Source organism: Aotus nancymaae, unplaced genomic scaffold (assembly GCF_030222135.1).
Source record: "Aotus nancymaae isolate 86718 unplaced genomic scaffold, 86718_ANA_hifiasm-v0.15.2.pri h1tg000033l, whole genome shotgun sequence".
Taxonomy (NCBI): Eukaryota; Metazoa; Chordata; class Mammalia; order Primates; family Aotidae; genus Aotus; species Aotus nancymaae.
Genome location: NW_026988447.1, coordinates 23,577,278 through 23,602,080, shown reverse-complemented (window position 1 = coordinate 23,602,080; position 24,803 = coordinate 23,577,278). Strand labels below are relative to the sequence as shown.

At 42.2% G+C, this 24,803-nt stretch overlaps 1 protein-coding gene across 4 annotated transcripts in view; it reads left to right on the top strand.

The window, feature by feature from the left end:
- Positions 1-3,121: 3,121 nt before the first annotated feature.
- The window catches only part of GAB1 (GRB2 associated binding protein 1), a 132,160-nt gene continuing 110,478 nt past the window's right edge, over positions 3,122-24,803 (top strand). For 2 of the 4 annotated variants that reach the window (XM_012453979.3, XM_012453977.3), the window contains exon 1: positions 3,529-3,603. In XM_012453979.3, coding sequence (XP_012309402.1) covers positions 3,532-3,603 — 72 coding nt within the window. In that variant the 5' untranslated portion in view covers positions 3,529-3,531. Of the gene's footprint in view, positions 3,604-24,803 lie in introns of all 4 variants that reach the window. The other 2 variants (XM_012453978.3, XM_012453980.3) reach the window with 2 other exon arrangements.

Below are 24,803 nucleotides of genomic sequence, written 5' to 3'. Positions count from 1 at the left end.
CTCAGCTAATTTTTTGTATTTTAGTAGAGTCAGGGGTTTCACCATGTTGCCCAGGCTGGTATCGAACTCCTGAGCACAGGCGATCCGCCCTCCTTGGCCTCCCAAAGTGCTAGGATTACAGGCGTGAGCACTGTGCCTGGCCAACACTACCATTTCTATTTTTCATTAAACGTCTGCAAACTTGGTGTTACAATTCCCATTTCACATATCGGGAAACTGAGACTCAGAGACATTGTGTAATTTACCCAAGGTCATGACTACTAAGTTGATGGCTTGAAAAGTGCATCCAGATCTGCAAGAAGTTCAGCCCTCATGATACTGTAAAGTACCTGCCACAAGATTAAGGTCTCTAAACCCCAGTAGGAACTAGGATTTTTCCGATGTCGTCTTGTCTTTTTTTTTTCCTTTTCTTCTCTCTTTTCTTTTCCTTTTTTTTTTTTTTTTTTTGAGACAGAGCGTCGCTCTGTTGTCCAAGCTGGAGTGAAGTGGTCCAATCTCTGCTCATTGCAACCCCCACCTCCCGGGTTTGAGTGATTCGCCTGCTTAAGCTTCCCGAGTAGCTGGGATTATGGGATTATAGGTGCTCACCACCACGTCCATCTAATTTTTGTATTTTTATTAGAGATGGGGTTTCACCATGTTAGCCAGGCTGGTCTCGAACTCCTGACCTCAGGTGATCCACTCACTTTGGTCCCCCAAAGTGCTGGGATTCCAGGTATGAGCAACCATGCCCAGCCTCAGATGTATTTTCTATTAATAATACTTGTTATATAAGCTGAAGATAGCATTGGAATACCAGCTTTATTTTCTGTTAATAACTTACTTCTAATTTCAAGGTATTCTCTGACATTGATGAGAGTAAAGGACATATTAACCTAATGGAAAGTTACTGAAAGACGCCCATTCATGATAGTGCAATGGAGTGGTTCTTATCAATGTTCCAGCTTAGGGAACTGGAGTTTCACGATTTAGCAACCTCCCTCATCCCTCCTCAGAACTCTTCCCTATCCTCACCTCCAGGTTCCCAGGGGTCTCCTTTTGGGCTCACTATTAAGTAATCCTGTTGCTGCATTTTTCTCTTTCAGTTTCCTCAGGGTTATTCCTTTCATTGGTGGAGAAAACAAGTCTGATTCTCCTTTTTTTCTTTACAACCTCTTTCAAGTCCCTGGCTACATAGGTCCTCACAAAAGAGTCCCTTTCCCCACCTAAATCTTCGTTTCATCTCATTTTGTCAGTTTCCCTCAGGGCACATTTTTAGAGCAATCTGTAGTTCTGTGGGCCCTTTATTTGCTTACTACCCTATGCCACTATCTCCATATATGCAGGGATCTTTGTCTTGTCACCACTCCAGTACCTAATTTCTGATTACAATTATCTAACATTTTGAAATTCAGAAGAGCTCCAGAATATGAATGTTGTGTTAATAAGAAAATGAAGTTACGTCTTTCCAGAAATGTTCATTTATCTCCTCATATTTTTAGCACTTTTATCTGATTATATGATCTTCTGAAATTTGCTTTGGGGCTTTGTTTTTCACAAATACATTGGAGAAGATGTTTCTATTATAGAATCATGTTAAACTCAGGACCAGGTGTAATAATTGTGAAACACACAAGTAGGCAAATAGAACTAGGGCACCCAGTAAGTTTCCCTTTTCTTTTTTCTTTTCTTTTTTTTTGAGATGTAGTTTCCCCCTTGTTGCCCAGGCTGGAGCGCAGCCCAGGTTGAAGCGATTCTCCAGCTTCAGCCTCCTGAGTAGCTGGGATTACAGGCGCCCGCCACTACACCGGGCTAATTTTGTATTTTTAGTAGAGACTGGGTTTCTCCATGTTGATCCCGAATTCCCGAGGCTGGTCTCGAATTTCCGACCTTAGGTTATCCGCTCGCCTGGGCCTCCCAAAGTGCTGGAATGACAGGCGTGAGCCATCGCGCCCGGCCAAATTTCCCGCCCGGTCCAGCATCCCGACAGTAGATTTCAAACAAATACAAAGTTAAGTGGAAGAAATAGGCAACAAATGGAGGGAGTGTGAGGCTTCAAAATGTCCCAGAGATAGGACCCAATCAAATCCTTGGCCCCACCAAGCGCCGCCATCACTCTGGCCCGACGGCTCCAGAGACCAGCCCAGGCCAGCCCTGGTGGGTCCCCAATCTGTCCTCCCCTCCAAGCTGGGAGCACCCGGGCCCTCTTGATCTGCCCTTTAGTCTCGCGCAGCGGGGACCGGCAGGATGGTGGTCTCCTGTGGGTTTTGCTTTTCAGGCTGTCAAGCAGAGAAAACTCCGAAACTCCTGGTCTCGGGCGCAGCACAAACTCCGAACTGGCACCCGGGCTGAGTCAAGATGGCAAACCCCGGGTAAACATTCGAAAGTCCCTCGGTCCTCCCCGCCCCCGAGCCCGGTGCCTGTGCCCTAGCCGAGGCCTCTGCTGTCCTCCTGGGCGATGAGCCGGCTGGGGGCCGCAGGACGGCGGAGGACCCTGCTCCTGCTTCCAGAACTACAGATCCCAGGGTGCCTCTCGGACTCGCGCTCCCTCCCTCTCTCGCTCCCTCCCTTCGTCCGCCTCCTCCCCCGGCCCTTGTTGTTTTGGCTGGAAGCGCTCCGGCGGAGTTTCAGAGAAAGTCTGGGCAGAAACCGGAGCCGGGCCTGAACGTGGGAAGGGGAGGAGGAAAGGGAGGAAGAGGGAGCTCGGAGGCCGGGAGAGGGAGGGATCGGGATCTGGGGCCGAGCCGCTCAGAACCTGCCGCGCGCCCCGGGGTGGGGGAGGAGCGCGAGGGGACGGGACAGCGGGATCCCTCCCAGGAGCCAAGCCGCTCCCCGCCCTCTTCGGCGGCCGCGAGAGCGGACCCACCCTCCGTCTCGACCTGCGACCTCCCTGCGCCCGCGGCTCAGAAACGCCCGGCGCTTCGCCGCCAACCCTGCGGCTCCCTCTGTGATTCGGGACCAGCCCCGCGCCGGCTGCCCGCGGGTGGCTCGTGGCTTCCCCTGTCCACCGTGTTCCTCGTGAGCCAAGAAGTGACCCACCCTCCCCCTAGGAGGGGGAAGGAGGATCGCCCGGGCGCACCGAAACCGAGGGCGGGCGAGCGAGAGTGGGCACCGCGCGGGGCATTGTGTCTGTGTGTGTGCGTGAGCCGCGCTGTGTCTGTTTCGGAAAGCGCTCTGGGGAGGTCTTGTCCCTAGGGGGCGGAGCGCAAGGGACCGCGGCTGCGGCTCCGAGTTGGGGCAGAGTCCCGTTGAGTCCGAGCGCTGCTGAGGCGGCTGGCGAGACGGCACCCCTGAAGGCGAGGCGGGCGCCCTGAAAGGAGGCCGGCGCGCCCGCCGCCCCGGCTCGCGTTCTGTTCAGGTTCGCCGGACTGCAGAGGAGAGACTCGAACTCTAGGAACCCGCGCGCCTTGGAGCCCGTCCGCCCCGTCTGCCCGGAGTGCGCGACCGGGAGAGCGAGGTTCTGGCCGCTGCGCGCCCGACAGGCGTCGGCTGTGTCGGGAGCGCGCCCGCCGCCCCTCAGCTGCCCGGCCGAGAGCCCGAGACGCGCGCACCATGAGCGGTGGCGAAGTGGTCTGCTCCGGATGGCTCCGAAAGTCCCCCCCGGAGAAAAAGTTGAAGCGTTATGTAAGTAGAACTGCGGGCGCAGATCTACCGACCTCGCCGTCCACACCCCTCCTCAGTCGGCTCGCGGGCGGCTGCAGCTGACCGCGCACTGGATTGGTTCTTAAACGAATGCCGGTCTCTTTCCCCTTGGCCCCTACCCCGGGTGCCTTGCACTCACTCACGCCCAGGCATCCACTTGGCCGGATATCTTTCTTCCACCAGGTTCCCGACAGCCTGCTTTGCAGGCCTGCTGGCCCCGTAAGAGGGCCCAGACTTGCGGCTAAACTCCTGCTGCACGCTTCTCTTCTTCCTTAGGAAGGATGGGGTGCGATGGAGAGAGGCGCCTTCTCCCTGATTTATTCCTGCATCTGATTATTAGGGGGCTGATGTGTGCTAAAGTTCCCGCACTGGGAAAACCGCCGAGGTTTTAGGGCTCACCAGCCCTGTCTTTGGTGGGCGCTCTCCCTCTCCTCCGCCCCTCGAGATAGGTTGCGGGAAGCAGGCTTTGGACCTGAGGAGTTGGTAGTAGAGACAAGCATATCGAATGCGCGCAAAAGGGAAAGAAATAAAAGTTATTACGCGCCCTGCCGTTTGCTTAGCAGGGTTCACATTTTCGCGGTTTTGAATTGAGGGACTTTGGAGTTTGGCCCGGTAGTCTTGGCGGTTTGCTGCGAGAGGAGTGCGCTGGGGGGAGCCTAGTGGCTGGTGTTTGGGCGCCTTGGATGTGCTGTCAAACTCGGCGGGAGGAGACAGCTGAAGCCAGAAGGGATTTCAGTTGCTGTCCTTTCCCAGGGAACCAGAGTGGCTTTAATGGTGTTTGTGTAATTGATACAAGATGCTATATGTTAAACCATTTTAGCTGTTAGGAAAAATATTCCTTGAAAGTATCAACCATACTTTAGTGGAAACCTGTGTCCTCTTCAGAGGTCTGGGAACGCATTCTTCCTCCCCATTGGCTGTTTTGTCGGTGCCCTCTTGCAAAGGAAAGAAATGACACTTTTCTCCTGGAGTCTGGACCAAATATTTTTTCTAGTAAAATATGTTTGCAAAAGCAAAATTTATGACCCCTTAAATATAGTATAAATTTAATGTCTGTACTAATGGAACCCGTTTGTCATTGAAGAATATCTACACTCAGTATTAGAGCTCAGGTTAATCCTATTAGTCACTGTTTGCTTTCATAGAACAGAGTGAAGTACACAGAGTGAAGCATTCAACTTCACTGACAACTCATCAGTAAATTTCTGATTTACTTTCTGCCAGAATTTGTTATAGACAAGTAATTTTATTGAAGGACTTGATGCCGCAAATCATAAGAAAGCTCTCCAGAGATGTGTAATCCCTATAAATCCTGTCTTTCGATCTGTTTTCCTGAATATCCTAGTAAAAACGCTAACTTTATTCCAAAAATATAAGAGGCAATTTTTTTCTCCCACCTGTTTTAAAGAGAAAGGTGTGTGTGTGTGTGTGTGTGTGTGTGTGTGTGTGTGTGTAGAGAGAGAGAGAGAGAGAGAGAGAAAGAAAGAAAGAGAGAGAAAGGAGTAGGGAGTATATTTGTTTTGAGAAGGCCCAGTTTAGGAAAGACGGATTCTTAAAGGAACTAAAGAATAACACATTTGCTGAACAAGAAAGTGATAATAGAGGTTTAATGCATTCTTTCACATGGTTAGTTCATGGCTCACTCAATAGACACCAGGCACTGTATTGGACACCAACCTTAAGGTCAGAAAATACAGTAGGAAAAAAGCCCTGCCTCTTGGGCTTAGAATTCAGTTGAACTATTAACCAGGAAAAAAAATCAACCAAAAAGATTATGCCTTCACAAGAAAAACAACCAAAAGGAAACTATAATTTGATTATTAAAACTGTTTTCTCAAGTAGGTGTCATCTCTATTTAACAAAAGAGAAAACAGGCCTGCATTTGAACCAGATCTGCCTGATTGATTGGACTGTAAAAGGTTAATGACTCTCACCTACTTCATTTCAATTGTGGAGCTTAGACTAGGATATCTCTAAAGGACCTTCATGCTCACACCTGTAATCCCAGCACTTCAGGAGGCTGAGGTGGGTGGATCTCCTGGGGTCAGGAGACCAGCCTGGCCTACATGGTGAAACTCCATCTCTACTGAAAATACAAGAAATAGCCAGTGTGGTGGTGCACACCTGTAATCCCAGCGACTGGAGAGGCTGAAGCAAGAGAAATGCTTGAACTTGGGAGGTGAAGGTTGCAGTGAGAGGAGTTGGTGCCACTGCATTGCAGCCTGGGCCACTGGATGAGATTCTGTCTCAAAAACAGCAACAACAACAAAATAAAGGTCCTTGCAGATTATAATTTTTCCTATAACTGAATATTAGTTGAGAATACAAGAATGAGGTGGGCTTTGGATCAGATGCACAGCGCTAAAGAAATGAAAGACCTGGTCTTTGCCTTTAAGTAGCTTTTTGAGTCTTTGGGACCTTGAGACAAGCGTATGTGAAAAAGTCAAGCAATAGTGCAAAGTGGTATATGACTGTGTAAGTTGAGTGGTATAAATATTTTCTGGCTGGTGTGAGAAACAAGTTCAATGTAGACTGAAGCCATGGGAACATTTGAGAGAGACAGTGGGCTGCCTACATTGTGTTTTCCACAGGAGGATGAATATGCCTAACAGCTTGGGAGAAACTAGGTTTTTCCTTGCCTGGTGTAGCACTGGTGTTTTCTTTACTTAAGCATGAAGTGGATGGAGATGGTCCAGGAAGACAGTGGACAGGGTGGCTGTCACAATAGAGGAAACCAGCATGGAGTGTTATGAGTTAAATAAGGCTTGTATTTTAGCTGTCAGGTTGGTGGCCCAGAAGATTTTGACATTCCCAGATTAATGATCTTTTGGCTTTGGTGTCAGTTTAGATGGTTTTTGCTAAAGTAGCTTTGACCATCAAAGATACAGGCACGTATGCATGCATCTCCTATGCTTGTTTTCTTTTCATGTAGAATGTTTATTTTTCTGGATAAAGGAAACATTGTTGGCCACCCAGTAGGTCAAATGTTTCTGGATAATGATTTGTAATGAATGGATTTGCTGTGAAAAGGTATCTTGGATGCTTAGTACTCTAATTATTAAATGAGACTTCGGGGAGATTGAGCATCATGATTCTGTTTGGAAATATTTTGCCCATAGGACTTTGACAGTTGTCTCACTGTTTACAGCATTTATAAGGCAGACCTTAAAAGGGCTTTTAAGTGACAAAAAAGTTGTTTTAGTTTTATTTGATTTTTTTGAGACGGAGTCTTGCTCTGTCACTCAGGCTGGAGTGCAGTGGCACGATCTTGGCTCACTGCAACCTCTGCCTCCCAAGTTCAAATGATTCTGCTGCCTCAGCCTCCCAAGCAGCTGGGACTACAGGCGCTGGCTACCACGCCCAGCTAATTTTTTGTGTTTTTAGTAAAGACAGTTTCATTGTGTTAGGCAGGATGGTCTTGATCTCCTGACCTCATGATCCTCCCACCTGGCCTCCCAAAGTACTGGGATTATAGGCATGAGCCACTTCGCCCGGCCTGTTTTAGTTTTTTTTTTTTTTTTTTTGAGAGAATCTTGCTCTGTCACCCAGGCTGGAGTGCAGTGGCATGGTCTTGGCTCACTGCAACCTCCGTCTCCCAGATTCAAGTGATTCTCCTGCCTCGGCCTCCCCAGTTGCTGGGATTACAGGCATGCACCACCACGCCCAGCTAATTTTTGTATTTTTAGTAGAGATGAGATTTTGCCATGTTGGCCAGGCTGATCGCAAACTCCTGACCTCAGGTGATCCGCAAACTCTGCCTCAGCCTCCCAGAGTGCTGGGATTACAGGTTCTGAGCCACTATGTTTGGCCTTAAATTGTTTTATCTTTAAAGCCATCTCAAATATGGCCCCCAATAAATTCCAGTTACAATTCCATGTTATGTTTACTGTTTCATAGTCAACTCAATCAGGATTTTTTGTTGTTGTTGTTGAGACAGAGTTTTGCTTTGTTGCCCAGGCTAGAGTGCGGTGGCGCCATCTCTGTTCACTGCAACCTCCTCCTGCTCGGTTCAAGCAATTCTCCTGCCTTAGCCTCCCAAGTAGCACTATGTGGCATGCCTAGCTAATTTTTTGTTTTGTTTTGTATTTTTAGAGATGGGGTTTCACCATGCTGGCCAAGCTGGTCTCGAACTCCTGACTGCGTGATCTGCCCACCTCAGCCTCTCAAAGTGCTGGAATTATAGGCATGAGCCACCGCGCCTGGACCAAGGAGGATTGTTTTTTTACACACTAGTGTGTTAGTCTGATGCAGAAGACTTTCTCGAATTTCTTAAAGAGTGACAGAAGAAAATGAAAGTCAAGAGTAGTCAGCAGATTGCCCAGCTTTTCCTTATCTTTTTAATTTTTTCTGTATTTGCAAAAGGGTTCTCTCCTGTTGTATGTGTTTCATTCTCCTGGAAGTTTTTAAATTCTACTTAAAATGGAGGTGAAAATTTTAATGCTTCTTTTCAGGGTTGCTACTATGGTGTTGCTGTTTTTGTCCTGTGTTATACATTAAACAGCTGCTTTTTTTACTTTGTTAAGGACCTGATGGAATCATAAACAGATTGCTGTCACTAGGGTTACAGAAAACAAGTAAAGTCTTGGTAGTATGCACTCAACAATGGTGCTCAGACTTTTGAAGAATTATTTAAAGAAAAAATGGTGGCATTTTCATCAGAACCTGAAATTTTAGCTGAAATAAGAGGCAAGTCTGTAAACAAAGGATTGTTTCAAGCCAGCTGGCTACCACCATAGCTCTGCAGGAGGAGCTTCCTTGCCTCAAGCCCGAACACTAAGTTCGGGCTCCTCCATAGCCCGGCTGTCAGCATTGGGCAGGTGCACAATCTCAGCAGGAGAACCTGGTTCTGAGGCCAGAGCAAGGTGGCCTCTTAGCTGACAGCCAGCCTGGGAGCAAGGCCCCAGTCAGTTCTTAGGTGGGTAATCTGTACTCAGCGTGGGTTCTCTGCCTGCTTTGCAGCTGTCAGTTAACAGGACAACTCTTGTCTGGACTCCCAGAACACAACCCTGGTTCTGGAAATGGGCCTAGAAACAGAAATAGCCTCTCCTACTGGGTGGGCACCTGACATCTGACATGGAGGAGGGGCTGGGCAGGCCAAGTGTCAGCATCTCAGCACAGACAGCGCAGGACCTGTGCTAAACATGAAACCCCTGCTCAATGGTGTCACTACAACAAAGAGGATTGTCATGTCTAGAAACTCTTCCTACTCTTTTTTTTTTGACAATTACCACTAGCAATCAATGGATTCTGTTGTTTCTGCTTATAGTGATTGAATAAGCATAATTATTCTGTTGGAGGAAATTTTTTCTTGCTATCCTCATGTTAGTAAACATTCCATTCAGATTCCCAGGGTTTTTACCTTTTCAAGTGTAACAAAAATGTTTTTTCTATTAACAGAGGCCATCAACTTGCAATTACATTAAGCCTTTATGATAGTTAATGATAGTTCATTTGTTGTGCCTGGGCTTAATGATAAGCACAGAACTCTCCATGTGAAACTTGCTGAATCTCTAAATCTGATTGCTACCTTTTGAGATTCAAAATTACTGTTAGGAAAGTGTATTAGTTTGGAGGGTAGTTTCAGAATTCTGCTGGCTCTTTAAAATTATTTTTTTAAGAGATCATCTTGGGGCTGGGTGCTGTGGCTCACACCTGTAATCCCATCACTTTGGGAGGCCAAGGCAGGTGGATCATGAGGTCAGGAGTTCAAGACCAGCCTGACCAACATGGTGAAACCCCATCTCTACTAAAAATAAAAAAAAATTAGCTGGGCACGGTGGCAGGCTCCTGGAATCCCAGCTACTCGGGAGGCTGAGGCAGAGAATTGCTTGAATCTGGGAGGCAGAGGTTGTAGTGAGCTGAGATCGTGCCACTGCACTCCATCCTGGGCAACAGAGCAAGTCTCAGTCTCAAAAAAAAAAAAAAAAAAAAGATATCATCTTGAAACAAAATATGGCAAGAGTTATAGTTGGATAATCTGGTTGACAAGTGACTGATTACTTCAGTGTATTTTGCCATAATCTTTAAAAATGTAAGGAATAAAATACACAGCATTTTTTGAGAATAAGTAAAATTCCATATTTTGGAGTTAACATAAAAATATGTAGATAAGCTGTTGACGACTTGCAGACTGAGAAAGTTTCAGAGGTGATAGATTCAAAACGTGTATTAGGTACGCAGCACTCCTAATTTTCTTACAGAGACCGACAGCCAGAAAGGGCATTGTAGTAGATGGGCTATTACTTTTGAAGAATTTTGTTTTAAAATGTAATTTGAGCAACCACTGATGCTTTTAGTGGAGACGTTGTGCTATAGTGGAAGGAAGCTCAGACTGAGTGTCAGGACCTGGATTCGACTGGGCTTTGCCACTACCCACCCATAGGCGCATTTGACCATTCTGATCCTCAGTTTCCTTAGCTGTGAAATGGAGGAGGGAAGAGCTGTAGATATGCAGCAGAAGCTCTGTTGCAGTTTAGCATTCCTCTTCTCAGACATTTCCTTGGGTGGAAGGGACAGATAGGGAGCTCATCAATAAGCTGCAACATAAATTTTTGGGGGGACATAAATCATCCTTTTGGGGAAATAAATCTTTGTTAATTATCTTAAATAGTTTAGTGACTGCTTAAGCAGTATTCTTTGAGGACTCTTGGTTCTTAATTGAAGGCAGACCTGCGTACAGGGCCTTTGGCTGCTGTGCTCCTGTGCTGGGTGCTGTCTTGAGCCCCTGTGCAATGCCTGGCTCAGAATAGGAGCTCAACAAATGTCTGTTGGCTGAATAATAAACAGGTATCTCAGGAACTTTTGTTATGTGCCATGTGTGGAATGCCAGGAAGGAAAGGCCCACTCCCTGCCCTTAAGGAGTTTCTAATCTGTTTGTGAAGACAAGTTGTCAATCATTTTATAGGAGATATGTTACATAGATATATATGATTAGTTGCCAAATGAAGAATGATGGACTATTACCTAAGAGTTTAGAGTGAGAACAGGGGGTGGAGGGGTGGGAGATGCCAGGGAAGACTCCGCAAATGAATTTTACACTTTGTTCTTGGAAGAGCTGAGGTCCTGCCGGCAGCAACAGCAAAATCTTAAGTGAAGGCTGGTTTTATAGAAAGAACAAAGATTTGTGTTGATTTTAGATGTCCTTGTGAAAAAAAACGGCTTCCCAATACCCCAGTTTCATGTATGAAGTTTGGCTGTCAGCTGTATCTTCTAGTTAGAGAAGCTTTTGTTTCTGCTAGGGTCTAATGTTCCTCATGGGCTCCTGAGCACAAATGAATTTTCTGCGTCAAACTAGAAAGGAACAAAACAACTTGTTTGGTCACCTGAACTTATTAAAATTCCAAGGGACATGAGTTGTTTAAGATTTCTTTATGTCTGTTTTAAGCTAAGTAATTCATTCTGGCAAGCAGTTAGTCTACAACAGAGAGGGAGCATGTTCTGGTGGTAGGGAGAATAAAAGAGCCTTTGATTCATTTGCTTCTGAGTTCCAGCAGCAGGGCCAGGGCTGCCTTGGGCTAGCGTCTTATTTTGGACTTTGGAAGCCATCTTAGCCCAGCTGTGTGAGTGCCAGCTCGTGTTGAGGGGGAGAGAATAACAGCAACGGATCACATGAAACCCCTTCCGACTGTGGATGGAGGGGTTTCTCTCATTTCACATTCCTTGCATTAACATGGTGCCTAATTTCCACCAAGTTAGAGCTCCATCTGAATTTGCTGTTTGAACTTGGATTGAAGTCACACTCTCTCTGTGACTCCTTTTATCTCAATCTGCCAACTAATACAGAAAACTTAACAAGTCACGGGTCTCTCTATTCTCCCCTCTTGGGGTCTAGCACACATAAAATTAACGTTCTTTCTTCTTTATATTGGCAAAATGTGGCCCATTGTGCTGTGGATTTCCATATTTATTAAATAACTAGGCTCTTCTGTTGCCAGTGAGATGGCTATAGGAGACTCAATAAATTGTAGATGGCAGTTGAGGCCTGTTGCATTGCTGGGGAAAGTCATTTTTAGGATCTGAAAGTTTTTGCTCATTCTAGGCTTATATGTATGAGCATCTTAAATAATACAAGAATGCCCTAACTGGAAAAAAGAATCATTTCTATTTTAAGCAATTCACTTATTCATAGGAGCAAAGTTCTTCCTAGTTTAAAAGTTCTCATTACTGAATAAAGTACACTATAACCTAAGAGCTTTTGACCTTCTCCCAGCCTGTTTTTAAAAAGAATTAAGACTATGCACTGTAATGCATGTTTGGTTGTTATCTCTGTTACATTAGCTCTTGAAGCATTCTGATTACAACTTGTAGCTGCCAAGCCCTGTCCTGCAGTATTATCTGGAACAAAAATTTTCCATGTGGTTGTTTTTAGCAGAGCTGCTATATGCAAACTACACGTGAAGGATATAAGTTAAAAGGAATAGAGCTTCTAGAAGGAGAAATGTGAGTTAATTTTTTTCTACCATTTAATCGTTCTTTCTTCACCTCTGTTTATTATCTTTCTAAACTGAGTTCTCTTTTATTTTTATATACTCGAAAGAATGCCAAATTTACCAAGTGTTTTTCTGATGGTGGTTTTCTTTTCTTTTCTCCCAAGCTTTTTACTTTGAATTTGTACTTGGCCTAGGCAGTTCTCTTAAGTTATGTGTTCAAAAAACAATGTCCTAAGAGGAAAAAACAAATGGCCACATTGTCCCATGAATTAAAAATAATATACCAAGAGTCCAAACATTTCAATGTAAAAATGTGAGGCCTTTCTTTTTTTAGGAAGACAAATATTAAACTTTGCTTTAACTATCCTGTTGATTGTTTTTCCTTTCCCTTACTTTATTTTCTTTTGGTTTGACTCATGTAGTTTAAATTTATTTTGAGAACAGTTTTATACATACTTCTTTAAGAATACTGCACATAGGGGAAAGCACCAAAATTCCATTTTACATTTCAAGAGAAAAGTGAGAGGAGGCCATCCTTCTGTCAGAAGAGGGGCAAAATGTCAAATAATACCAAGGTTTTATAATTTACTTTTATGTTGCTTGGTTAAGTTAAATATTTACCATTATTGCCTAGATATATTTAGCTCTTTGTATGTGAAATAAGCAGGTAAATGTAATTTAAGACACTTGCTTTTGTGAAATGAAATCCTGGACATTAGCACTGGAAGAACTCAACTCATTTTGTTATAGTTTTTGTTTTAAATAGAAAATAGAGACAGGGTCTCTCTATGTTGCCCAGGCTAGTCTTGAACTCCTGGCCCCAAGTGATCCTCCTGCCTCGTTGTTATAGTTTTTATTGTTGTATTTAATGCATTAGTCAGCCAGTTGCTATACAATTTTATTTGGTAACTTTTTTAAATGGAAGGTAAAAGCACTCCGTGCCATAGTTCCCTACTCTCTCTTTTCCTATTCATTTCTACTTCTCTGTGATCTAAGCCTAGACATCAAAGTTACAAAATATTTGTGTCCAAATCTTTACACACACATTATTTTACCTTTTCTCTAAAAAGGGAGTATTAATTTGTGTCACTGTTACGTAGTAATCAAGAATAGAAATAATAATGTTCCACCAAGCATGTAGATTGTTTTTCTCTCCTGAAATACAGCTTTTAGTTACTGCTGAATTGGGAAATGCGGTTAGGCCACTTTATGACTAGCAGAACTCCTCCCTGAGATGACTACCTGATGAAAGAATTACCTGCGTGCGTGCCTTCCCAGTTCCAGTCCTTAGCACATTCCCATCAGCGCTGTGGCCATAGTTGGAGTTGCCAAGACTAAGGTGCTTCTGGTGGAGGAATGACCCCTTGATTAACGAGAGAGAAGTGCTTTAATCTTTGACTTTTGAAAGACAGATACTAGGTAAAAGCTACCTTTGGTGTTTTGAATTCCAATGCTGTTGTGTAGAGCTTGATGAGGAATGATTACCTCATTCAGCTAAGGAGGTATTATTTGAACCCTCTACCCTCTGGCAAAGTTTTAATTGACCCCAAAGTTATGTTGGAGTATTTACTTTACATGTTCTTGACAGTTTCAGGTTTAAATGTTTGAAGTGTTGAGAAAAGGTAAAAGGAAATATTGAACTCCAAAGAATGTAAAATATTTGGGAAGGTACTTTGTTCCTAGTGATGCTGTTACATAAAACCAAAGCCTTCTGAGTAATCTTTGCTGGGTATGTAGGTCATTTACCTCCAAAGAAAAAGGCACACAATTCAACTGGTGCTATTGAATGGTATTCTTTTTTCTTTCTATTCCTTTAAGCAGTCAAATCGTTGAGAGTCAAATTTATGTGTTGAATGTTTCAAATGGGAAAACCAAGCCTAATGCATTTTCATAGTGACCCACAGTATACAGAGAAAAAGGTATATACACAGGAATCTGTTTACAAAGAAAACTATGGCTTCATTTATCATTCTTTGGTGTTTGTAACAGGATATTAATTTACAGGGGACAAAGATGGCATTTGTTCTCTATCTCAAATATACAGTGCAGTGCCTTGCACACTCTCTCAAACAGTACTATCAAATAATTGTAGAATTTTGAGCCTAAAATTATAAATTCTCTTGTCCAATGTTTCTAACCTTTTCTAACCCATTCCTCTCTCATGTATTGTTCGAGTGTCCTTTGGCTTTTAATTCAGTTTTACTTTCTATGATTTGCATTACAAAAACAATAGCTATATTGAACCTTTGTTCTAATTCCACATCTCTCCTTGTCCACCAAAAACCCAACACCCTCTTTTTACAAGAAATGAAAATTAGCCGAAGCGAGATGCATTGATTTATCCAAAGTCATACTACTTAAGCAACTGCTCTGTTGGGGCCCATCTCTCACCTCCCAGATAAAGTCCTTTCTGTCAGAGTGAATGCCCAGATGAACAGGGCACTGTGAAGAATGCAAAAGGAGGACCAAGTGAACACTGTTTTCACTTTTGAGAGCTGTGTGCTGCACTTAGTTCTACAAATTACATCATGATCAGTGATATGTGAGACATAGTGGTAGAAGAATCCAGCAAAAAGAGGTTAATTCAGCTACTCTGTGAAGGCTTAATAAAGGTGGCAAGAGGCATTTCACCAAGATCTTAAAAGATGGATTCCATTTTCAAAGACGAGGCTGGAGTAAGATCTGATTTCTGTTTCTCCTTTTCCCAGCCAGACTCTTGCATTGCTGTTTACATTTGGCTATTCCCTCTTTTTCACCTGCTGTTCATTTCATAATGGAATACAGCTGGGTCCTTTTTTCATCGCCCTCATTTAAACACCAGTTTCTGATGTCCCTAAGTGTTAGAGTTCTTGAGGGTTTGAGTGCTAGCCCTGGTTGGTCTCCTCCTCCTTTCATCTTTGTTAGTTGGTTCTTCATCTGTTGTGAGATCCTGAACTCCTTTGAAAATTTGAGGCTCTCAGTTACTGTAAGAATTCTTACCAACCTATACACAAACATTACTATAATCTTGGATGTTTTCTGACCTTTAAAGCTCATCTATGGCTCTTACTTAACACCTAGTTAAGGGCCCTGAATTATATGTTGATAATTCGAGTACTCTTTCTCAGCCCATTTCTCCTCTCAGATCTGTGGATCTAACAGTTTTGGTTTGTTTGGTTTTTGAGATGGAGTCTCGCTCTGTTGCCCAGGCTGGCGTGCAGTGGCGCAATCTCGGCTCACTGCAACCTCCACCTCTTGGGTTCAAGCAATTCTCCTGCCTTAGCCTCCTGGAGTAGCTGGGATTACAGGCACCTGCCACCACACCTGACTAATTTTTGTATTTTTAGTAGAGGCGGGGGTTCATCGTGTTGGTCAGGCTGGTCTCGAACTCCTGACCTTGTGATCCACCCGCCTCTGCCTCCCAAAGTGCTGGGATTACAGGCGTGAGCCACTGCGCCAGGCCGGATCTAACGGTTTAAATCCAAAACTGCTTATATAGCCCACAGCAACTCAGAGTCAGAATGCCCACAGCAGATCTTATCATCCTCTCCCTAAACCCGGTCCTCACGGCTGTTCCTCATCCAGTGGTTCAGCCAGAAGATTTTCTTCTTTTTTTTTTTTTTTTTTTGAGACGGAGTCTCACTGTGTTGCCCAGGCTGGAGTGCAGTGGCACAATCTTGGCTCACTGCAACCCCTGCGTTTTGGGTTCAAGTGATTCTCCTGCCTCAGCCTCCCCAGTAGCTGGGACTACAGGCACATGCCACCACGCCTGGCTTTTTTTTTTTTTTTTTTGTATTTTTAGTAGAGCATCTGTTTTGTCGTCCTGTCATGTTCTGTTATTCCCATAGCATAGCACTTGCCACACTTGATATCTGCTTGTTTACTTGCTTATTTACCCTCTCATAGTGGGCCATGTTGTGACTTTGGTGAGCCCCAGGTACTTTTGCCTTCATAGGTTCCCCTTCCTATATTAAAAAAAAATTAAAAATTGTATTTTGCAACTATGTCAGTGTAAAGATGAATATATTCTAACCTGGAGTAGTTGTTATATTATTTTTCAGTTTTTTTTCTTTTTTTTCTTCTTTATTTCTTTGTTACTTCCTGTTGATTTGCATATTTTTCATTTTTTATTTTATTAAGACACTTGTTGTGTGTTCTTAAAAGTATCATGGGCCCCAAACACTGTGCCTTCTATCTGATGGATATGCTGGTGCTGTTAAATGAACAGAAATACTTTGAAGATAAAGTTGACAGCTATGTCAACTGATTGATTGGGACTCGGAAAAGTGAGGAGTGACTCAGTTATTTTTTTATGTAGCCCTATTATCATGGCTTAGATAACTTACTAAAACACACTTAAGACTTTGTATTTTAGGCTGGGTATGGTGGCTCACACCTGTAATCCCAGCACATTGGGAGGCTGAGGCAGGTAGATCACCTGAGGTCGGGAGTTCAAGACCAGCCTGGCCAACATGATGAAACCCCGTCTCTACTAATACAAAAATTAGCCGGGCATGGTGGCACATGCCTGTAATCCCAGCTACTCAGGAGGCTGAAGCAGGAGAACCGCTTGAACTGGGGAGACCAAGGTTGCAGTGAGCCAAGATTGTGCCATTGCACTCTGCCTGGGCAACAAGATCGAAACTCTGTCTCAAAAAAAGGGTCTCAGGGGTTTTGTATTTTAGTCCCTGGTAATGGAAAAAAAAAATGTATATATTTATATAAAATATTTAAAAATAAATATTTAGGAGCAAAAATTGAGATTTTTATGTAAAAAATGTGTTCTATGAGCTGTTTTACTAACATGCACATTTCTTCATGATATTTCTGTCTAGAGCAGTTTTTAGTGGAAGTGGGTAGGTGATTTTGCCCCCTCCTGGGGACATTTTAAAACAGGAAAGGTTTTCTTGTCCCTCTCACAGGGCATGCGATGGGAGTGTGTCTCACTTCTTCAGGGCCCCGCTGCTCAGACCTCTAGGGGAGCATACAGACATACAGATGGGCAGGCTATGGGGCTCTGACTCAATGGCAGTGTCCGGGGGTGAATGTGTACAGCTGAAGCCCCAGTGGGTGTGTGTTATGGGGTGCTTTGTTAGTTTGCCCTCTGTTAGCAGCTTGTGTTAACCAGTTCAGTGAGAAGACCCACTTTATCACAAGGACAGAGGGATTTCTGTATCCCAAGGTTTCTTACCTTGGTGTACCAGAAGAACTGGATCACACACGTGGGCCTGGGGAATAAGTGCAAGGCTTTATTGAGTAGAAATAGTGGCCTGGCACAGTGGCTTAGGCCTGTAATCCCAGCATTTTGGGAGGCCAAAGCAGGCGGATGGGCGGATTACTTGAGCTCAGGAGTTAAAGACCAGCTTGGTCAACGTGGTAAAACCCCGTCTCTACTAAAAATATAAAAATTAACCAGGTGTGGTGGCGGGCGCCTGTAATCCAAGCTACTAGGGAGGCTGAGGCAGGAGAATCGCTTAAACCCAGGAGGCAGAAGTTGCAGTGAGCCTACATCTCGCCACTGCACTCCAGCCTGGGTGACTACCGTCTTAAAAAAAAAAAAAAAGTAGCTCTCAGCAGATGAGGGAGCCAGAAGGGAGATGGTTTTCACCTGGAGTCCACTCCTCAGCCGCCCGACTCTTCTCCAGCCTCTCCGGGCAGACTCTGAGTTGGTTCGCCAGTGGATGGTCTGCTGGCCTGCGGGTGCCGGGTGCTCTTCCAGAGCGTGCTCTCGAAGACCAGCCGCTTGTGTCTTCTTTGGCCAATATACTCTTCAAGACTCCAGCTGTTTGCGTCTGCCTGCTAGGGTCTCAGGGGTTTTTATAGGCACAGGATGGGGGCGTGGCCAGCCTGGGTGGTCCTGGGAAAGGCAACATTTGGGCTCCTAGGCTGGAGTACTTGTCCTTACCTAGGTTCGTGGGGGTGGAGCCCTAGCCAGGGACCACACCTTCCTCTATCCAGCACTTCCCTTCCCCACCTCCGTATCATTTAAAGGGGCCACGCTCTTCCCTTCCCAGCACTTCCATATCAATTTGACAATTTCTGGACACATCTTGGTTGCTACAGCTGGAGGGAGGAATGTTTCTGGTTATCTAGTGGGTAGAAGCAGGGATGCTACTAAACATGCTGTGTTGCATAGATTTATCTGGCTCAAAATATCAGTGTGCTGAAGTTGAGAAATCCTCATATAGAGAGGTTTATAAAGCTGGTTCTTACGTTTATGTTATTCATTTAGTATATTTCCCCGTTTCCAGTTGGATTTCGTCATAGCACCAGAAGCAAACATTTGTTTTTCTGACTAAAATAATGTTTGAGAAAAACAGTCATTGAGATGGCTGAGCCTTTGATCAGTAGAGGGTTAAGGAGGTGATAGGTAAATTCTCTCTCTAAGGATCTGTTGTCATTTAAATCATTACCAAAATACTCATTTTTCCTTTGCTCTCCTAACTTAAGAGAACAGCCAATTGTTGTCTGGTAGGGGGATGCTGAGTCATTTATTCATGCATTTTATTACATCTTGGCTGGAATATCACCATTCATTGTTCACAAGCCACCCAGCTTGTTTACCTTTTATAAATTACATGTAATCAAGTCTTCTTGCAGGTCTGGCTACTGTAATTGGCAGCAGCCACAGAGCAGGGCTGACAAGTCTACATTTCTGCTGATGTCTCATATCCAGCCCACTCTTCAAGCTTTCTTGCCTCATCCATGTGTATTTTAGAAGGAAGGCAAAGAGAGAACTGTAAAGGTGTTCTCTCTTCTCAGATGATCCTAGGATACTTAAGGCTTGGCAGAGTCCTTGTCTCATTTGGTTGGGAAAAAAACAGGGGTTTAAAGCAGTGGTCCTTAAGCTTCTGTGTGCATAACAATCACTGGGTAACTTCTAACGTGAAGATTCCTGGGCTCTACCCTCCTAATATTTTTATTAACTCTGGATTGAGTTCCAGAAAACTGCAGTTTCCAACTTGAACCCCTGCTGGTTCTGATGTAGATGGTCCTTAGGTTACTCTTCAAGAAATCCTGAGTTGGGCATAGAGGGAAAAAGAGACAAGAAGGAAAAATCCAATAGAAGTACATACTTTAAAGAGTGGAATAGGAAAGCAAGAACCAAAACTGAGAGTAACTTTAACCTGTCTTCTATGAGATGAAGGGAGTGAGTATACTGTGCTGCTTAAAAAGATAAGTGTTTAGTTTTTCTGGCAGTGTACTAGATCAAACTGTCCTCCAAAGAGGACATGTTTAGAGGATGACAAAAGTGAAAAGGAATTTTTAGAAAGGTTAAAATGTGAGAAAGTACCTAACTGTTGCCGAGAAACTCAAAAGACATGATTAAATCAAAGAAAATATTTTGTAGGTATCTGTTTAAAAAAGAATGTACATTCCTGAATCAAGAGTTCATGAATGGCTTAATGAGGAGGAGAGATGAAGGAGGATTAGCTATTCACCAGAAGTTCTGGTTATTCTGGTTATTGGATCTGAAGCATATTATTATATAGTCTAGATTTTCTGGAATAGTTCACATTTCTAATATTCTTTCCCATTGTTTTTATAATACATGTCTGGTTTGCCCTAATTTTTAGTTAGCTGAGATGTGGTTGATTTGTAAAAGAGCACCAAAAGTAGGCCTACTTGACTAAAGAAGTTAGGTTCTCTTGCTTTCCAACTCTTTCTATGTTTGTGTATGTGTGTGTTAAGTATATATTTTCTAATCTATCTCTTTTAACCTAAACTTTGATTTTAAAATCCACATTAGAGAAAGAGCAAGAAAGACAGACTGACTCCACTACAGGAAATTGGTCAAGAAGTGGAACAGGTGGGAATGGTTACTTAATCCTAGCAGAGGAATAAAGTACTTGATTTCCAGTTACCTACTGAATGTACTCTGCTTCTAGACAGCTATTCTTTTTTTTTTTTGACATGTCATTTCCACAGAGGAACTTTATAGTTCCATTCAGTAACCTTGGAGAGAGATTCTGACCAAAAACAAAACAAACAAAAAAAAAAGCATTTTGGAGGTCACTTATAAAATGATGAGTATCACCAGTGTTCATTAAATCGTCTTTCCTTGTTCTAATTATCTCTTATTAAAGTATTCGTTTTTCCATATACATGCTGTAGCAACCCAGATTGTACTTTAGAACTTTTCACCACTATAGTATATTAACTAACTTGATAATCCTTTACCATCTTTCATGTTCTCTCCCTGTTGTCTGCCCACAAGATCTTATTGAATCTTCATATCTGCTTTGTAAGTGTTGAGGATCATTATTGTGTGAAGTGTCTACCACACCCTCTCATTGCACTGAAAGTCCAAGTAAGTTTAGTTAGTTGATCACTTTGCTCTGAAGTGAATAGAAGGGTTGTTGCTGTTTGCTGGTGGAGACCCAAAACCAGCTTCTTCCATTTACTCTGGCAATGAAGGAAGGATAGACCCCTGTGACTTCTATCATGCACTTTGAAGACTGGGCTCAGGATTTGACTCTCTTCATTTCAGGTGACGTTATTTTCTAGCTTTCTTTTGTTTTTTAAATCATACATTTGGTATATATCTTTTTTTATGAGCCTCTTAGTATTCCTGTTTTTCAGATTTTTTTCCTTATAATTTATTCTAATCCATATATTGTTTAACGTAGTGATGAGTGTTTCCAATGAATATTTATATTTTCTGAAAACAAGTGTAAATGCTCTTAGAAGTGTAACATTAGTTATCCAAGTGCAACATTTAAAAAAATCACTTATAAATTTTCAGTGGGAGTATTTTAACTTACAGTTTTCCATTTTGAGTTTACCGTATAGAGAAAAAAGGGGTTACAAAATATTAGGTAAGCAGATTTATTGCCCTTTGCCTAAATTACTAAAGGGGAGTGTTTGTTTTCTTAAATTTAGTGTGGAAGATTTATTATTAAACTATAATATACATATTTGACCTTATATTTTTCTGTTTACTTATATTTGAATAGAAAATGTGCACAGATTCATTTAAAATTTATAGTATATTGGTATTCCTTATTTCTTTGTTTTAAGTTATAATTTTTAATACTCAGAGATATCCAAATATTTAATATCTTACCTACTTATGCCAGTGACTCTTAAATAATGAAAAGATACTCTTTTGTAGTAGCTTTTAGGTGCACTAAATTTTTTAGCAAGTGTGTTTTGCCCCAAGTTGGAGAATTAGTTATATATTGAGAAACCCATGCTTTTACTAAGTAAAATTGAAACATAGATATTGAAATATTTTTCATCCTTCAAGTAAGTTCTAGCCTTGAAAACAAAACATCTGTTTGTTTGCAAACAGGATCTGTTGTTTTTCTAAACCATATACTTCCAAAGCAGAATAGATTTTCTTAACTTTGAGATTTTTATGGAAATACCTAAAGGAGAAGAAAATGACTCAAAGAGGATAAAGGCTAATTTTTCTTAATGAAAGAAGAAAAACATTTTTTACTCTTTCTATTCTTAAGTTAGGCCTAGGAAATACCCTGAGTTCAAGGCCAACTGGTTTCAGCATGCAGAGATAAGAGTAGAACACAGCTTCCTGATACCCAGGCCAGAGCTGTTCCCATTCCCATTTCTGTATCCACCTCCATCTTTAATGGGTTGCTGTGATTTCCAGCATTTAAACCCTTGTAGTTTTCCAGAGCCTTTTAGCTGTGTCATGGAGCCGTTCATCCCAATTGCTGCCTTTTAAAATTTTCAATTGTGGTTAAAACAAAACAACAACAACATATAACATAAACTTGACCATCTTAATCATTTTTAAGTGTACAGTAAAGTAGGTTAAGTATTCAGATGGTTGTGCCAGCCCACTTTATCCGGCTCCTCCATTCAATCTCGGTAGCATTGGAAACAACAGAAGGGGCTTTATGCAAACACCTTTCAGGAGGGCGTGCACCTAATCTGTGTTTGCTCCTTCACAGTAGTAGGAAGTTAATTATGTGGGATTTGCTCACCTGATTCACACAGATGATCTTACTGTAGTGCACATTTGGAAATCCCACACCCCTTTCTTCCCCTGAGGAAAAATTCTTTCCTGATCTAGATTCAGTGCTCTGTTTAATCTTGAGCATATGAGAATGAGTCACCATGGGTAAGTGTGTAATCTCATTTATATCTTCCTACCAATCCCTCTTTAATTTTTACGTGTATGATACTGGATCCTGCTTTCCTGCATAAGGTCTGGTGATTTGGGGACGAATTTTGGGACTGCGAGGTGTTGAGATTTTTTTTTTTTAACCAGTGCTTTCTGTCCTGCTGAACATGAAGCTGCATGGCCTAAGTTCTGAAATTCAGGCTATGTATGGAATGTCTGTGTGGATGAAGAAACAAGCCAATGCCTTTTTTTGGGCAGGGAGAGGTAGGGGACTGGGAGAAAGATGAATGAAAATGTGAAGATAGTCTGATTTTGTGGGGGAAATATTCAGATTTTGAGAATATGTGCAAACCAAAGACGAGCAATTAGTTGCTTTGTGATTTTATTATACCCACAAAAGATATATTTGATACCATGCTGAAGATGTTGTTGAATAGGTATGTTAACTCAAATAAAATAACAGAGTTCTGTTTTTGATTCCAGTTATCCCTAGCTATACAATGTGTAAATGCTATTTCCATTTCTTCATTTGTAGAATGAAAAACATTTCCCTAGAAAATTATTTTTTTAAAAGTACTTCTAAAGTACCTTGGAATCTTTAGCATACTTTGAACATGGTGCTTAAAGAATATAAATGGTTAATGTTTGCTTTCATACCCATAGAGGAATATGGGAGTAGGAGTGACTTGAACATCAAAATGAAACTCTGTATCCATTTTTAAATACAGCATGCATTTGAGCAAAGCCCTTCTCTCTAAATGCTTATTTTAAATTGGCAGTTGTTCAGCCAACAGTCAGTAATCTCAGTTAGCAAGTGTTTGGCACGCCTGTTTTAACCTGCACAGGTTCAGTTCACACAAAGAAAGGGAGGGTTGGGTTATGTGATGCAAACACCACGTTAGCCTCATTAACATATTTTGAATAACTGTATTTGAATATTTGCCAGCTAAGCTAGGCCATCTGAAGGCCTGCCGAAGGAAATGGGAGTTCCTGAGAGGAGTGTAGAGGTTTGAGCCTGTAACTTTTTACTTTTTCTTTTTGGAGGGGAAAGATTTTAGAGGATGCTGTTTAGGATACTTTCCATACCCTCTCATCAGAACAACCTTTTTTTTTTAAATCATGCAGAAATTTTTGACTTTCTCTTTCTACCACCTTTTTATATGTCTTTAAAAGAGGTACCACAGGACATGTCTCAGAAATACCTTTAGGTAATCTATCTTGGATGGATTTGAGTTTCTACTCAGCCTGTTTTTTGTCTTTGCAGAATTTAGTCCTGAAGCTCTTTCTGTGAGTCTAGTTGGAGAACCTCTTCTGCAAACTTATTGTGTGAATGCCTGTGGCTGGAACAGGACAGATAGGATAAACCAGGGTACCTGTAGGGTAGATTCTCAGATCATAAAGATGCCAGCTTGGTTCAACTCTGTAGTATAAAAATTGTTTTTGTAAGGCTCCAGTTTTGTGGCCTGACATCTGTATCTGTTCAGAAATACTTTTTTGACTTTGACATCTGTCTGGCTGAAACCACAACTTTGGGCTCTAAAACTGGGCAAGGGAGGAGTCCATTGAAACCAGGGGTTCTCTAATATTTTAAAATAAAGGGTTTTAAGGGTGAGAACATGAGGCAGCATATACTTACCTCTAGTTTTCATTCTGGAGGACAGGTGAGGGGAGTATCGAAATCACCAGGGAGCTCTTTGAAAATCATTCACCTTATTTTTTTTCTGTTTACCTGTTGTGGTGAAGGATGGGTAGGGATGACAGCTTAATGAAATGGCATTTGAATCTAGAATCTGCAGAAGCTGTGGGTGCTTACCACAGTGTGGTAGTTTCCATAGTTTGGGCCAGTTTGCAGCCTGTCTTGTACTTATCCTTTGGAGTGGAAAGATACAGTCTCATGATGCCAACTCTCACCCCTCCTTAAATGTGCATTTAGTAGAATTTCTAGGAGATGATTCCTTCTACCTGAGGGCTTTTTTCTTTCCTTTATCTCTTCGAAGATGATTCTTAAGACTTAATTTTAAATTGTAATATTTCATCATAAATATGTAGATACATGAAGTATCAGAAACAGGGAAGAATAAATTTGAGCATTCCTATGTTTTATACATGTTTTATAAATCTCTCCTTTAGTGGAAGGGAAAGAGGATGCAACTATGCTGAGAGATATGTCTATTATGTAGATTGCTATTTAAAAAAAAACACTTTTATAAACTAAGAACCTCGAAAGAACTCCAGTATGTTAAACCAGACCCGAAATTTTCAACAGACATTTTAAGAGTATATATTTTATACACTGATTGTGTGTGTCTGTGTATGCTTTAAAGTTTTTAGATTGAAGTTACTAAATTTCAGCTTTCGTTTGTTGAATTTAAATGATTTACTTGTACTTTTGTTCTTACATTACATGGTCACCATCTACTCATAATTAATTGTATAGACACAATTTTAAGTTTCATAGCTGTTTTCCAGTTGATTTGTAACAGCCTGCTTAAAAAAAAATTTATAGGCACTTCTAATCTTCATGAAGCAATGTGAGTTAAATATCTTTGATTGTCATTTCAGTATTTTCCTTTTTTATTATAAAATGTTAAGTATCTCATTTGTAGATCTTCTCTCTTGTGTCAATTTGTTGTATTTGACACAGTAGGAATACTTATGCAGTGTTACCAGTTTCACAGTATGCA